Below are 17,889 nucleotides of genomic sequence, written 5' to 3' on the forward strand. Positions count from 1 at the left end.
TTCAACTCTATTCCATAGATTTATATTTTTATCCTTGTATCAGTGTGACATTTTATTGATTACTGCAGTTTTGTGGTATGTTAGTAAATCAGAAATATGAGACTTCCATTTTTGTTCTTCTTTTTCAAGATTGTTTTAGCTATTTGAGGCTCCTTCTAGTTCCACATGAATCTGAGGATTAGCTCTTCTATTTCAGCAAAAAATTCAGTTGGAATTTTGATAGAGATTACAGCGTATCTACACATCAATTTTGGAGTATTGTCATTTTACCAATAATTCTTACCAATTCTTACTATCTTACAAATTAATTCTTTCAATCCATGAACATTTGATGTCTTTCTATTTATTTAGGTTTTCTTTAAATTCTTTCAACATGTTTTGTAGGGTTCAGTGTAAAAGTCTTGGTGAAATTTATTCCTAAATATTTTATTTTGTGGGTACTTCTGTAAATGGAATTGTCATCCTAATTTCTTAACATGCTATAGTAAGCAAAAGCTTTCTCTTTTCTCCCAGTCATGCATTCATTTATTTATTTATATAACAGAATTCATAGAGTATTATTTAGTTCTTTATACTCCGTTATAATTGCTAATTATTTTAATGCTAAATTGTTCTATATTTGGTAAATGAGAGTCCCTTTAAACTGGTTTCTGATTTTTTTGATATGTTTCCATTATTCTGCGAGGACTCCTTTAATTACTGAAACAAGATATACGAGGCTTAGCTTGTATTTTCCATGGCACAGTTTCAGGCTAGCCTTTATCCAAGGAACACTGGTACATTTTAGTAGATAATTATAATTGTAAATTAAGCTCTATAGAAATAGATAACATCATTAAAATATATAATGTGCAATTTCCAATATTGTAATTTTTTGTTTATTTTGGAAAATCAAACGTTGGATATGGATCACTAATTCACTTTCCTGTCCATTTCTTTTTTTAGTTCCTCCAGTAATCCGAGTGTATCCAGAGAGTCAGGCTCGAGAACCTGGGGTAACTGCAAGTCTTAGGTGCCATGCAGAGGGCATACCAAACCCTGAGCTTGGCTGGCTAAAGAACGGAATTGATATCACACCAAAGCTGTCCAAACAACTTACGCTTCAAGGTGCTTTTTACTTGCATTTTTTTCTCTTAAATGACCATGTAGAAATTTTATACTAAAATTTATAACACATTTTATGTTACTTGGGGAAAAAAATAAAATGAGTCTTGGTGGTAACAGAATGTCATAAATATGAAAAAAATATGATTGTACCTAAGACATTATATTTGAAATAGATTTCTTTAATATTTTTAATGTGTTAAATAATGGTCCTGTCATAATGATTAATTATGTCATTATTTTGGTGATAAGTAAAATATTAAATTATATATCTTTTAAATAATTGTCCTCTGAATTATAGCAGATGTGCTGAACAGAATAATTGGATCTCTTCATAGAATACATTCCTGAAGTGACTGTTTAAATGTTTAAATCATACGTTAAAATATTCACTATAGACAGTTTCAATAATATAGAAATTCTTTAGCCAATGTTTTGCAGCATAATTTGCAAGTGAAGAGAGAAAACAATCAAAACATTACTAAATATGTTACGCATTTACATTGTTTTAAAGTTATGGCATTCTAATATATAAAACTTTCTACATGTTTTAATGTTCTAATGTGTAGATATAATGAATCAATTATCATACAGTTATAATAATCACAAATATGCATCAAGTGAAAAATAAAAACAATCTTTATAATTCCAAATAATCTAATTAATGCAAAAGTAGTTGCACATATGCTGATTATACCAGTGGGTAAAAAAATATACAAATATTATTTCTGTTGACAAGAGTAGCACGACAAGTCATTTTACTAGAGTGTCTGTTGCATAGCAATGTATTCCTTGTTCCATGCTTTTAAATTCCTTCAATTCATAATGCTAGAAATGAATATATTTTCTTTTTTATTGTTATTTCTATAAGCACAGGGTTCTCTTATTATTCCTCTTTAACCATGGATTTTATCAGATACATTTTTCAATAAATCTTTTTCAAACATATTTATTTTTCCAAGTCAAAAATGACATATGAAAGCATTTTTGATCTTTAAAACCTGAATCTTAGAAGTCTCTATATTAATATAAGTATACCCAACAAATTTATGTCTACTGATTATGTGTTGGTGTCTATAATTTAAGAAGAGAAGAGGATTGACCAGATGAACAGAAATTCATGTGAAGAAAGTTCTAATTAGCTTCTGATTTTGTCATCTCTTGCCCATTTACTGCCCAGCAGTAAACCATATTATATCTTTGCTTCCGGGAATAAACAGAAAAGCAAATTTGGGAAAATGGTTACAGTCCAAACTCAACATTGAAAGAATGGGGTCCCTTGTAAAATAGGTATTGTTATTTTTAAAAACAAAAGAAAATAGGTAAAGTTTGAGAGAATATGACACATAATAAAAGGTGAGTAGGAAGCACAACCTAAGAGATAAATCTGGGTGCATAGGAGTGTGAACTCCCATGTGGCTTTACATATGGTTACATATTACCAAATATTGTAGTTTTTTAATTATTGACTTATTAATCAGTTGCTTATTTAGCGTTTCTATGTGAGGTCCAAGTCTAGGCACTAACTAAATAACTATGGCAATGGATCAAATAATATGTTAATGAGAGTAAGTAAAATCCTAGAAATGCAGAAATATTTTATTGGTAAGCAAATCAAGAAAAATAAGACAAGGAGACTAAGAATCAGCAAAGAAGCAGGGTATAAGGTGACACTACCGAAGAGAAGGAAAGAAGCCAAAGATGGGAAAGAGCTCAGCAAGGTCAGATGCACAGAGAGGTCAAGGAGGGGCATTCAAATGTGTTCATGGGTTAGGTGATTAGTTTGTCCTTGCGACATTTAGAAGAGTAATATAAGTAGCAATCAGTCTTCAGTGGGTTTAGAAATGAAGAGGAGGTAAGAAGTATAAAAACCTCCTTCCAAATTTTGAAAAGAGGAAAAAAGAAAAGCTAGTAGATGCTGGTGGAAAGAGTTAGGACTAATGAGGATGTTTCTTTCTTCTTGGACAATTTACTGGTTTTAAGGAATATTGGGAAAGAGAAAGATGTGTAGATAATGGAGGGAAGAAAGGATGAACAAAGAGTTGTAAAAGTCAACAAGAAAAGAGGAGAGATTTGCCTTGGAAAGAACCAGAGAAAATTTCCTCTGATAAGTAAATAAAGGTGAAGCTGTAGATGGAAACAAGAAGTTTTGGGTTTGCTTTGTTTTGTCCCAGCCTTTACTGAAATATAATTGACATATAACATTGTATAAGTTTAAGGTGTGCAACATGGTAGTTTGATACATGTGTGTATTGCCAAATGATTTGGGCCTACTTTCTAATCACTTCTATGAACTTCGTGATTTGAAAAACAGCATCACTTGCTTAGAGTGAGAGGTTAGTATTATCACAAAAATCATCAAACGAAGAGTAAAGATTGGAAATAAAAGTGGAGTAGGATATGAAAGGCTCCTAGCTGTGAAGGTCAAGTGAAATGAATATCAAGTAGCATTGAACATCTTGCAAATTGAAAACTGTAAATTTGTAAATTTGCTTGTGCAATAGTCTCATTATTTACTCAGAAATCTAGACACAGGGACACCAGGTGGAGAGATACGTCAGCTTGTTCTAGTTCTGGAGGTTAGTAAGGCAGATGTGTCAGGATGATAAACAGAGGAGGGAACTGGTAGTTCTGGCAATAGAATAGAAAACATCTAGAAATGCCAAATTATGGACGGAAGGAGGGAAAGACAGTGGGGCATATAGGTTATGAGAATATATAAGACTAATAAGAAGACAGAATTTGAAGAAGGAATAAATTGACTCGATGTTTCAAAAAAATCTAGAGGATTTAGATTGTTAAGCGTGCAAGTCTTGAAAGAAAAGTACAGGTATATTCTTTGGAGAGGACCGTATTCCACATAAAACAAAAAACTGATGCAGGCTTAAATATTTTGTTCACTCCCTGTCTTTCAGAGCAGGGGTCTGCAAACTAAAGCCCACAGATCAAATCCGGAAAGCTGCCTATTTTTGTAAATAAAGCAACTTTTTTTGCTTGTTTTTTGTATTTAGAACACAACCATACTCATTTTTAAAAATATTGTCTGAGGCTGCTTTCATGCTGCTGTGGCAGAGGTTTGTAGTTGCCGCAGAGAGAGCATGGCCCACAAAGCCTAAAATATTTATTATCTGGCCTTTTACAGGACAAAAGCAAAACAAAACATTGTCAACCTCTGTTTTGGAGTAGGGATTCTCAGCAAGGGATGGGTGGAATGGAGATGTGCGGTAACGTTTATAAACTGAGAAAAGATGTCCAAGAGATTTAAGTGATTGTCCCTCTTCAAAGACTCACTGCCTCTCCATATCCCATTCACATCCCTTGAGAGCCATGGGATCAGAGAGATGGCATTCAAGCTCTCTTCCCAATTAGATTCTACTTTCTTTCTCCAAACAGCCACACCAATTATTTTTGTCACCATAAGTCATCTTCCTTTCTACTGCACATGGTACATATTGTTCTTGTGAAGGGATAATGTGGAGCACATGCATAAACACTCAAATACAGACACATACAGAAAGAAAGAAAAGAAGGTAAGAGAAGAGAAAAAAAGAAACAACTGAACACAGCAAACACTGAACTTTAGCCTTTACCCTTTGAACTGGGTGATTTGCATAAGATCATTCTATGAGTCTCAGATTCTTCATCTGATAATTGCGCATTATTTGGGATGATTAAAGAATAATATATGTGAAAGCACTTCGTATATTGCTAACATATAGTAAATGGTTAATTAAACTCTGGTTTCCACATTGGGAAATTCAACTCATTATTTAGGAATTAGCTTAAAATATTATTTTACCAAGACTTAAACATTGGATTAAACATTCCCTTAAACTTTTGGTTATACATTAACTATATCAATTTCCGTATTATAATATTGTTTACTGTAAGTTTGTTTCTGAGAAAAGACTGAAAGCTTACACACAAGTCACGTGTTATTATCTTAATGTCTTCCTTACCTAATAATATCAGATATATAATATGGACTCAATAATATACTTGATAAGTGGAGGTCATATTATATTTGTATGAGGTAGCTCAGTTAATTTCTTTCTTAAAATGTCTTTTCATATGCATTCTTCTGTCAATGAATCACAGTGGTATTATTTAAAACTGTTGTAAAAGCTTGGGACACAGTGGATTCTGAAGACTAAAAATAAATGTTTAAGTAAAATTATAGTTATCAATATAAAATACTTATGCAATGTAAGAAACAGGAAATGAATATAAAATATAAAGTGTGTGCATTTGTTACAGTGTGTATGTATTGGGCTCTCTGTAATAGAGTGACAGCACTGTTATGAAACACTTGAATGCTTGTGGAATAATTTGGCACGCCTCCAAAGCATGGAAGTAGGAAGGAAAATAGTTTAATTAGGACAAGCTAAGAGAACTGTTTGACTGTGTAATCGGAAAGCACTGTACCAAAACTGAAATTGTAGTTTACAAGTTGCATTTGCCTTCTGTTTTCAGCAAATGGCAGTGAGGTTCATATAAGCAATGTGCGCTATGAAGATACAGGAGCGTACACTTGTATCGCAAAGAATGAAGCAGGAGTGGATGAAGACATCTCTTCTCTTTTTGTGGAAGATTCTGCTAGAAAGACCTGTATGTATTGAACATACACACACACACCCTCTGTACTTAACTTTACAATTAAGTGTTTTTCAAAAAGCAGAGGCATCAGAAAACTCTGAAATGAACAATACCTTAAAAAATGTTTTTGTATGTAGGCAGGATAAGAATCTTGAAATATAAAAGTTGATTTAAGGATTAGAGAATAAGCTTGTGACATTTTTAGTGTAACATTAAATGATTTTTTTTTTCTTTCACAAGTGTATATAGGATGTTTCGGGTCCTGTCTTCCCATTTGCTCATACAGGAATTCAAATCCCTTGGAAAATCCCTCTCCCAAGTGAGTTGGGGAATTCAAGATCCCAAAATATACCCAAGGGACACCCTATGGGTTGAATAAATTCGTATCTTTCTTTTTTTGTCAGTTGCATTGTATTCAGTGGCCCCATGGCCATACAGCAATGCTTCTCTGCCACAGGCAAGGTGTTATCACCGCCATGAGACACTCACTGCCTTGGTACCAACACCACTCCATGGACTGGTCTCTGTTTAGAGCTGGAATCCTTTGTCATCTCTGTATCTGTCTCCTGATTGTATTATGAAGTAATAAGAAAAATGCACCATCCCTTTAAAAAAATTATTACTTGGTGAAAGGAATATAGATGGAGTGGGATGCTAAAAATGGATTTTTTGGTTACAACTGAATTGCTTGGAACTCAAAGTACTGTTATAGCGTTTATCAAGTAAGCGCTCTATAGGCGTTCTCTTCCTTCTGGTCCACACATTCCACAGTATAGCTATTTTGGGATTGGGTCTGGCCGTACTTGTAATGATCGTTTTCCTTACTCCTCAGTCTGATTTCTTGTACTTGTTTATAACTCCTATTAATCTAAGTTTTTGCAGAGGCCCTGATGTTTTGAGGGCCCTTTAGTTTGGCATTCCCATTTCTCTGAATCCAGTTTGTTAAACAAGGTCGAAGCATTGTCCCAGGAATCTTTTTATTCCTCTTTAAATCAATGAGTGCCTGTAGATATGAGTGGATCCAATGAGGATGGAGGATCTTATCTATGTCCTGACTACCAGTATATCTTTATCCATATTTTGTCTGGCTAGGACAACCATCATTAGCAGCAAATATTTAATAAGAAAATTCTTAAGGTAGAAAAGAGAAAAGAAAGCTGGATTTAATGACTAGATAAGTTCCACCATAATATTTTTACTCTACTCCTTTTAGGTATTTCTGCTAAATACCAATTTGCAATTCACTTACCATTGAAAATTCATTTTGCAAGTCACTTTCTGTTGAAAATTAATTTTAGGTGACAATTGAAGACTTTAGTTTGCTTTGTCCTTTATGATGACGTTTGTTAGACATTTCAATTTAAACTCTGTTTCTCTGCAAACTCTGATTTTCTTTTAATGTTGGTCAGGTATTTTTCGATATATTTCCCTAGTTACAACATTAAAACACCTGGCCATAGTTTCTTTAAACAGTGAATCACTACTGACCAGCACATAAATTTGAAGAAAATTTTAGGGGAAGATTTAATGTAACTCTAACCATATATTTAGTCATATTAATATGTTTAATTATAAACAGTTCCTGACATCATGTTTTCACCTTATTTTAAACTCTTCCAGGTCAACATAATACATTTTAAATAGTTTTTTGAGATTATATGCTAGTGGTATGCTGTTAAAATCAGAAGTAACAATTTTATAAGATACATCCTTGCTGCCTTTACAATATCTATATTTACAGAACTTTCAAAGTCATCTTATAGGAAAGAGACAATACAAGGAAAAGCTTTGAAGAATGTCTTTTCTAAGTCTGAAAGTGAAATATTTATAGATGTTACTTGTGTATTTAAATTATGTGACATTTTCAAGGATGAAGAGTAAAAGCTAATAGATTTTAAAAGTTATTTTGATAAGAACACAATATGAGATCTACCCTCTTATCTAAGTTTTAGGTGCACATACTATATTGTTAACTATAGGCACTAAGTTGTGTGGCAGATGATCAGAACTTATTTATCTTTTATAATTGTAACTTTATAACCATTGAACAACACTCCGATTCTCTCCCCCTCCTTCCCCTGACAACCATCGTTCTATTTTCTGCTTCTGTGATTTTGACTTAGATGCCTCATGTAAGTGCAATCATACAGTATTTGTCCTTCTACAAATGGCTGTTTTCACTTAGTATAATGTCTTCTAGGTCTATCTATATTGTTGAAAATGGTACAATTTCCTTCATTTTTAAGGCTTAATAATATTCCATTGTTATATACACACAGTATTTTCTTTATCCATTTATTTGTTGATAGACATTGGGTTGTTTCCATATTTTGACTATTGTGAATAATGCTGCAATGAACATGGAAGAGCAGATATCTCTTTGATCCTGATTCTTTTGGATATATACTCAGAGGTAGAACTGCTGGATCATATGATAGTTCTATTTTTAATTTTTTGAGGGGCCTCCATAATGTTTTCATAGTGGCTGCAAAATTTTGTATTCCCATTAACAAAGCGCAAGAGCTCCAACTTCACCATATCCTCACCAACACTTTTCTTTTGTTACTTTGATGATAGCCATCCTAACAAGTATGGCTTGTTAGATATCATCATTGTGAATTTGATTTGCATTGCTGATGATTAGTGATGTAGAGGACCTTTTTACATATGTATTGACCATTCATACATCTTCTTTGGAGAAATATCTATTCAAGTCCTTTGCCCATTTCTTAACTGGGTTATTTCATTTTTGCTATTGAGTTCTTGGAGTTCCTTATATATTTTGGAAATTAAATGCTTATCAGATATATGAGTTGAAAATACCTTTTCTTATTCCATGAGTTGTCTTTTCCCTCTGTCAATTGCTTTGTTTTCTGTACAGAAGCTTTTTAGTTTGATATAGTCCAACTTGTCTGTTGTTCCTTTGTTGTTCCTTTTGTTGTTGTCTTTTTGAAAAAATTATAGGCCAATAGTGCTGATAAACATAGATGCAAAAATTCTCAACAAAATATTAGCAAATTAAATTCAACAGTACATGAAAAGGATCATATACCATGATCGTGTAGGATTTATCCCTGAGATGCAAGGATGGTTGAGCATACACAAGTCAATGAATGTGATTTGCATATTAACAGAATGAGGGATAAAAATGACTGGATTATCTAATAGATGAATATAAAGCATTTGATAACACCATTTCATGACAAAAACACTTTTGACAACACTCTTTCACAGTAAAATTGCTCAACAAACTAGATGTAGAAGGAATGTACCTCAGTATAGTAAAGGCCATACATGACAAGTCCATAGCTAACACCACACTCGATGGTAAAAAACTGAAATCTTTCCCTCTCAGATCATGAAAAAGACAAGGATGCTCACTCTAACTATTTCTATTCAACATAACACTGGAAGTCCTATCCACATTAATTAGGCAAGAAAAAGAAATAAAAGGCATCCAAATCATAAAAGAAGAAGCAAAACTTTCTCTCTTTTCAGATGATGCGATTTTGCATACAGAAAGCCCTAAATACTCCACAAAAAAACTTAGACTAATGAACATATTCAGGAAAGTGTAGGATAGAAAAACAATATACAAAACTCAGTCGCATTTTCACACATTAAAAGTGAACTATCCAAAAGGCAATTAAGAAAGCAATGTCACATATGATAGCCTCAAAAATAATAAATTACTTGGAAATAAACTTAACCAAGGAAGTGAAAGACTTAGACGTTGAAAACTATAAATAAATTGATGAAAGAAATTGAAGAAGACAAATAAATGGAAAGACATTCCATGTTCACGGATTAGAAGACAACACTGTTAAAATGTCTATACCATTCAAAGCAATCTGTGATTCAATGCTATTCCCATCAAAATCCCAATGGCAGTTTTTACGAAAATACAAAAAATATCCTAAATTTCATATGGAATAACAAAAAATTCAGAATAGCAAAAGTAATCTTGAGAAAGAACAAAGCTGGAGGTATCACACTTCCTGATTTCAAAATATATTACAAAGCTATAGAAATTAAAACAGTATTGTACTGACATAAAGACAGACACGTAAATCAATGGAACAGAATACAGAGCCCCGAAAAAAATTTATGCACATACGGTCAACTGATTTTCAACAGGAATGCCAGAATACACAATAGGGAAAGAATAGTCTTTTTAAGAAATAGCACTGGGAAACGGAATATTCAAATGTAAAAGGATGAAATTGGACCTTATCTTACATAATACTACATAAAAATCAACTTAAAATGGATTAAAGACTTTTAAACATAAGACCTGAAACTATAAAGACCTGAAACTATAAAGACAAAGACAAACTATAAAGACAGTAAGGTAAAAGTTTCATGACATTGGTCTTGACAACACAACTAACAGATTTTAGTTGTAACCAAGAAGTCTCAAACATTACTAATTCATGTTTATATTCTACTCTTTTATAAGCATGCAAACACAGGTTTTTTCAGAGTAACAAATTTACCTCTCACTTAAATGTGTCTCTAATTTTTAAGTGTGTGTTCCACACATTTGCTGCAGTGGTTATTAAGAACATGTCATATATGTGGTTGTTGATGTGAAAGTGCTCATTTTTAGAAAGTTATATACATAGTTAAAATCAGAATAATAGTAAATAAGTAAACTGAATAGAATATTAGTAGCTACAGAAGAGAATTAACTGAAAATGTAAGAATGTGGTAGAAGACAGTTTTCCTTGGGATGTTTCCTAATAATCAACAGACTGTCAGAATTCTATATAACAAAACCAAAATCAAAGTCAGGTGAAGATCACACGAGGGAAAATTACAGCCTTTTGTAATCCCCATCCTAAGAAGTACTCTGGGCTCTCTTCTAGTAATTCCATAGACAAAGACCAATGTTAATTATACAGAGCACATTTGTATTTTGACAGATATTTTCAAAATGTCAAAGGAAACAGTCACAGGCTCATCAATGATGACTTTACTCTTCTTATTTGCAAATATTAAAAAATTACTGATTTGTACACATTCACCAAAAATCTTTTGGTAGTGATGGGATATAACATATATCTAAAAAAGCAGATTAGTATGACAAAAGATCATGAACTTTGGAGTAAGATGTGAGTTGGAATGTGCCTTAGTTTCACCACATAACAGCCTGATCATTGGGGCTCTTACATATAACCTCTCTGAGCTTTACTTTCCTTATCTGTGACATGGAATAAGTACTAACTCACTAAGGGATTTCTGTGCAGATGTTACATATAAAGCACTCAACCTAATGTTAGATATAAAGTAGTACCTCTTCCGCCCACTCATGCTTACTTTCTGAAAATAATTACTTGTTTCTTGCTAGAAACATGAACAAAAATCATTTTTTTTAAAAAAAAGCTTAGAGAATCCAGTAATTGTTAGAAATTGGAAAGTTTACAAAATGAATGATACATATTGATAGATATGTAGATAAATATATATATCGAGAGAGGAAGAGAGGGAGAGAGGGAGGGAGAAAGGGGGATAATTGCATATGGACTTCTATATTATTGTATATCCTAATATAAAGTGTCATTATTTCTCTTCCCATTTAAAAAAATTGACTCATGGGCCCAGCCTGGTAGCACAGTGGTTAAGTTTGCATGTTCTTCTTGGCAGCCTGGGGATCGCCGGTTTGGATCCCGGGTGCGGACCCTCGCACCGCTTGCCACTGTTGTGGCAGGCATCCTGCATATAAAGTAGAGGAAGACGGGCATGGATGTTAGCTCAGAGCCAGTCTCCCTGAGCAAAAAGAGGAGGATTGGTGGCAGATGTTAGCTCAGGGCTGATCTTCCTCAAGAAGAAAAAAATTGACTCAGCTAATTGGAATATATATATTTTGTTCTTTGATGTGGCTATTAAGATACTTTAAATAAAGGACACATTTTTTGCCATAGCCCACTTTTGTCAGAACCAAAGCAAAAGCTGTACTTTATTTCCCCTTTACATTGGTCAATTTGTATTCCTATTATATTTTAAAAATTCTTCTGTAATGTACTGTTCCTCTATTTTCTTTTTGAAAGATGCAGAGAAGAGAGGTATTGAATTTCATGTAGACAGCAAAAAATGGGGAAAGATTTACAATTTTGGGCAAAATGACACAACACAGACTTACTTTGCTTAGCTACAGCTTCGGACTAATCATCCAGCTATTTTCTGCATAACAGAGCACTCATAGGAGGATCAGTCACGTCTTTTCTTACACTACACTTCCCAGCAATGTGATCCCCTTGAGAGAACAATTCATGCAAAGCATCATACGGCTAAGGAGTTGATGTTTTGCTTGTATGCTAATCTTTGAACTGCAGAACTTTAAGTACCCAACTTTGTCAACAAACCTCACTGGCAGGTTTCTCATGTGATAAATTGAACTACAAAAAAGTGTTTCAAAATAGTATACTCTACATTTACATTAGGGATAGGGTTTGATAACTAAGATTTAATGAAGTGATATACAGAGAGGATTTAAATGCAAAGAAGAGTATAAACAGACCTTAGGGGATTGTGTGGTACTGGTAACAGGGAGTAGAAGATAATTAGAAATATGCGAGGGGGTTTTAAGTACAGGTGGAATGTTGTTTACTTGAAAATGTCTTGCTCACAGCATTAGCACTTGATCCATTTCCATTCCCAAGAGAAGTCCATTCCCAGATGATAACAATTCATCTTCAGGATTAAGGTAAATGAAAAGTGAAGGTAGGCTCCTACTGAAAGCTTTTAAACTACTGGCTGCATTAAGCACTGAGCACAAAGTATAGCACACCTTGCTAGGGTTTCAGTAAAGGATATGCTTAATCTGGCTTCTTGCAAATATTGAATATAATATCTGAAGATATTACAATAGTATATGCATCTTTTTATCATTGTCACAGGCAATATTGCATTTGGAAATACTGGGCTACTGCAAAAATCTTTACTTCAGAGTTAACTTCAATAAAATAATATTGATTGACTATTATGACCTCAAATTCATTATAAGATTCTTTAAAAGAGTACGTTAAATGGATTAAACTCTACAACAAGATTACTTGAATGAACAAATTATATAAATATATAATGCTCATATAAATTAATATGCAATGAGTATAAATTCACAATACACACATTTGGAAATATGGTAAAATGTAGCCACTTGTAACCAAATATTTCAAAAGATGTATAAATGCTTAAGAAGTATTTGCCTAGTTTAGAAATAGAGGAAAAGGTCTTAAAATAGGTTGAAACATGGTCTCTTTACATATAAAGGTAGTTTAAATATAGTATCACAAACTTTAAAAATAAAACGTATTCTGGTAATGTAGACAAATTAATTGACCTCTCTAGTCTTCATTTACTTTCTATTTTTAAAGAATGGAGAAAATACATAATTCAAAAGGCTATTTGCATAGATTTAATGAGATCGTTTACATAGGATCTTATTAATGTATACAAAGGGTAGGGAGATAGGTAGGTGACTAGCATAGTCTATGAACATGTGTAGATGAAGCCAAATGTGGCTACCATAGATTAATAATAAATTTTTACATTTAACCAATGTGAGACAGGGGCAGAAGTCATCAGATTAATAGATTAATTTTTTTTACACTCAACAAGTGTGAAATAGATAGACTCATTAGGAATAAGGAAAATCCATAGTTAGAGATAAGGTGTGGACGTCATAGCCAGTGTGAAGTTTAATCCTGTTAGTTATGAGCTCAGCGCTAGAATCAAAAAGAACCACAAAAAAACAAATATTTTAGGATAAATAAAATAAACCAACAAGTGAAAAATATTGTTAATTTTTATTTAACATTCACCGAATATTATTCAATAGAGGGGTTATACTAAGAACATTTTAAAGCAGAGTGAATAGGCTGGCCTGGTTGTGTAGTGAATAAGTTCATGCACTCTGCTTTGGACGCCCGGGTTTGTGGGTTTGGATCAAGGGTGTGGACTTAGCACTGCTGGTCAAGCCACACTGTGGTGGCATCCCACATAAAATAGAGGAAGACTGGCACAGATGTTAGCTCAGGGCCAATCTTCCTCACCAAAAATAATAAAAAATAAAAAGGCAGAGTGAACAATTCATATTTCTTTTGAAAAGCCCAAAAAACTATTTAATATTTGTCACAGATATTTACATATTAGTAAGCTTACATGAAATGAAACTCAGGATAATCAGATTAATGTAGAAGTAGATCATGCCTGATGAGCCTTTATTATTTTATGAGCTTTCATTATTTATCATAATTTCTAATATTTATGCTCTCAATTTGGCCAATGACATTGTCACATTTTGTGAAATAATTTGTTCCATAAATCTTTTCATCTGTTGACCCAGAGCATGGTGAAATTATCTGCCTTGTGATTGCCATATCTGAAGCTATATATTTAAAATAATACCTTTTTGATGTCATTAAATAGATCTGTTTCTAACATTGACATTCTTGTGCAATTGTGGAGCTTTATCTACCAAGGTGCTACATGATTTGAATGTCACCGGATTGACAGGTTTGCAGCAACCATAAGCAATCAGGCACTTCTACTGCCTACAAAACGAAGCTTTCTTATTTTGATTTATTGCCTACCTGTTGTCTGCAAGGCATTCTGTTGTTTCAGTGGAATATTCCTATCTCATCTCATATTACACAATGTCAATTTGCCTAATTTATTTTACGACAAGTGATGATGACATTTTATTTATATTTCTCCAGGCATGCTAACTAAATAAGTTTATATACAGTGACAGTGCTGAGCAGAAAATCTCTACGAAATTTTTTAAAAATCTATGTACTAATATTTTATTGTATATTAGTTGTTGGTGTTCAGGAGAAAATGTTAGGACTCACTTTGAGATTCCATAATTCCAGAAACATTAAACTTGGTGAATGCTTTGCAAAATAACTGTGTATGTGGGTTCAAAAAAAAGTCAGAGTTATCACCACTTCATGATTTTCTTAGAATCCCCTGATATAGAAATTCAATCAGAAAATAGTGTAAATGTGTGAAAAAATTCATTTAATAAGACCTTCAAATGTCCAGGCTCTGGGGTGAGGGACTTAAGTAAGGTGCCATCTTCAAGTTTTGTAAAGTCTAATTTATGCCACACATTTTTATCAGCTGTGTGCAAAGAGGCCAGATTATACATCTGCATGCCTTATTGTCTTCTGTTTGCCGGGATGTCTGAATTCTGATAGAGCTGAATGTTAGATGAACATGTCAGAAAGAGTAAGACAGTTTGATTATTGTTCTGCCTCCTCATTTGCTTTATTTTGCAACTTTGTGTGCATTTCCATATTTGTGTTACATGTGAATGTTACATTACGTATGAAATGTTTTTAAATATGAAATTTCTTGAGACATTTTTCTATCATATGCAGTAAAGTTGTGTGCCAATTTGAATATCTTTCCCCTAAATTTGTCTACTATCTGTCTAATACATGTGTTAGAAATCAAAATCAATAGAAAATCAAAATGTATTTCTAGATATAGTTTCTGTTTAAAAGACTGAAATTATACTATAAAAAAGAAAGTGTATTATTTTCTAATTTGATTATTAGAATATTCAAGTAAAGAATGCATATACACATATATTATAACCAATATTACACTAGTTATGATTATATTAATATTAAATCAGAATGAAATTTTAGAAGTATATTTCAAAGGCAAAATAAATACCAGAGAAAACAGTATGATTGCATTAAAATTAAGGAATTCTAATCATAAAAATTTGTCCTCAAGATATTGTCAACACAAATAACTGACAAGAACTTAGTATCATAAATAGGTAGGTAGATAGACAGATAGATAGACAGATATAAGTGAAACACCCCAAAAGAAAACTAGCCGGTAGGTTTGTTTTTTGTTGTGGTGGTTTTTTTGGTGAGGAAGTTTCTCCCTGAGCTAACATCTGTTGCCAATCTTTCTCTTTTTGCTTAAGGGAGATTGTCACTAAACTAAAAGCTGTGCCCATCTTCCTTCACTTTGCATGTGGGACCCTGCCACAGCGCAGCCTGGTGAGGGGTGTGTAGGTCCACACCTGGGATCAGAACCAGCGAACCTCAGGCTGCCAAAGTGAAGCGTGCAAACTTAGTCACTGCGCCACTGCACCAGCCCCTCACCTGTAGTTTTAAAAAGACCTTTCAGAGACAAGGGAAAACGAAATGCCTATATATATATATATATTATGAAAAGATGTTAATACTCATCACTTATCAAGGAAACACACCTTATAACCCCAGAGAAATGCCATTTCACATCCACTAGAATACCAAAAGTTAAAAAGCTACATGATACCAAGACTTGATGAGATTTCAACAAATGGAAATCATTCTACATTGCTAATCGTAGTGTCAGTTTCGCCACCCTTTGGAAAGTACTTTGGCATTATCTATTAGAGTTGATTTTGCATATACCTTGGAAGCGAGTATTCACACATATTAGAGAAACATTGAACTGCCATACATTCAGAAATTATTTAGGAAGATCCTGCCATGTACTTAATATTTTGCTGTAATTTATAATTTCTTTTTAATCTGCCTTTTAATTACTTCTATGTTTCCATGGCAACTGGACTAACAATTTAATTTAAATCCTGTTTACAATGGCTGTAATTTGATTTATGTAGTTTAAATATGTGTGAAGCTAGTTACCTTCCCAAGTGCATGAGTTTCAGTATTACTCCAAACTTATCTGTTTCTTAATTGCCTATTAGAAAAGGGACATTTACAAAGTTTATAAAGTGAATACGAGCTGTCATTGTAAGGAAAATTAAAAAATCTACAGGGAACAATAGGTTTGCTCATTTGTGCTTTCCCCTACTAAATATTTATTGTGGGAAGAACACACACACACAAACATGTTGCTAGCATATGGCTAGCACTGAATAAGACAATTCTGTACTTTCAGAAAAGCTATAATTTAGTGCAGTTAGAAGTAAAGGAGAACTATAATACATGGTAGAATAAAATGATTGCTGTACCAGACATACAAGCCAAGTGTGACAGGACTGCAAACACAGAAACATCCAATTCCAGCTGAGCTGCAGAGTGAAGTCTCATTGAGCCGATGGCGTTTGAGCTTGTCTTGGTGGCTGTAGTGATATTTCCATAGCTGAAGACTTGAAAGTATGTCAAACTCAGGGAATAGTCATAAAGTCTGTAGTGGCTTTCATCAATTTTGTGTAATATATGATCATAAAAATATTTGCTGGGAATTTTCAGTACATGGTGAGAATGTATTGTTGGGTAGAACCACACTAAGGGAGACCCTGAACTGTGTGAGTGGAAAAAGTCAAAATAGGAGCTATTTACATGTTATCTTTCTGCAAAGATAAAAATTATTTTCTGCATATTTATTATTTTATGTTTATTCTAGAGATATCACAATAAGTATTCTTTTATTTTTGGTGGAATTTATTGTTAATGTATAGTAGACATTTGAGTATGGTTTTTTATTACCTGGGTAGGATTAGCCAAATTTGAATTCCCAGCACAGTATATAAGACAATACTCTTGTATGTTTACTATTTAACCCCAAAATGTGATACGAATTGCGGGAACTCATTACAGCATGCTGCTGGAACATAATTAGTGCAAGCAGTCAATGTAAGTTTGAATTATCCTTCTTTATCCATCTTTTGAAGAGTATCGCGCAGAATGACATTTCCCAAAAGATGGTGTTACTTGGTTTATCAGCCTATTTGAATTTCTAAGAAGGAAACCAGTGCATTAATAAAAGATTATATTTCATAGTAAATAATCATATTCAAATAGTCACGGACTAAAATTATGCCTTAGGCTACTTATGGCTATTAATTTATGACCTTTAAATTAGAACAAAATTGACACTGGAAAGAGTTTATTGTGATAATAGATAGAAGATACTCTATTGTCAACTTTATGCTTTTGTGACCCCCTGAGCTACCTTCACTTCATGCCGATACACACACAATTGCTACAATGTTGGCCAGATAGAGCAATTCTGTCTATAGAGCCAATCTGAAAACATTTTGTGTCATACTCAAAGAAGTGGGTGCTCTGCTTATCAATTTGTTTTTAGAACATTATTATTTTACTCCACACTACTGGACTAGCCTCTTGTATTTGTAACACATGCTTGCCTTATTTTGCTTTTTAAGATTAAGCTATTAGGGAAATTAACTCAATTAGAGACATTTGT

At 33.2% G+C, this 17,889-nt stretch overlaps 1 protein-coding gene across 4 annotated transcripts in view; it reads left to right on the forward strand.

Annotated features, from left to right (window-relative positions):
• FSTL5 (follistatin like 5) overlaps positions 1 to 17,889 on the forward strand; it is a 718,704-nt gene that overhangs the window by 572,872 nt on the left and 127,943 nt on the right. For all 4 annotated transcript variants that reach the window (XM_001500089.5, XM_023636361.2, XM_023636359.2 and 1 more), the window contains exons 9-10: positions 946 to 1,107; positions 5,578 to 5,712. In XM_001500089.5, coding sequence (XP_001500139.2) covers positions 946 to 1,107; positions 5,578 to 5,712 — 297 coding nt within the window. The remainder of the gene's footprint in view (positions 1 to 945; positions 1,108 to 5,577; positions 5,713 to 17,889) is intronic.

The sequence above is a fragment of the Equus caballus genome, chromosome 2, assembly GCF_041296265.1.
Source record: "Equus caballus isolate H_3958 breed thoroughbred chromosome 2, TB-T2T, whole genome shotgun sequence".
Taxonomy (NCBI): domain Eukaryota; kingdom Metazoa; phylum Chordata; class Mammalia; order Perissodactyla; family Equidae; genus Equus; species Equus caballus.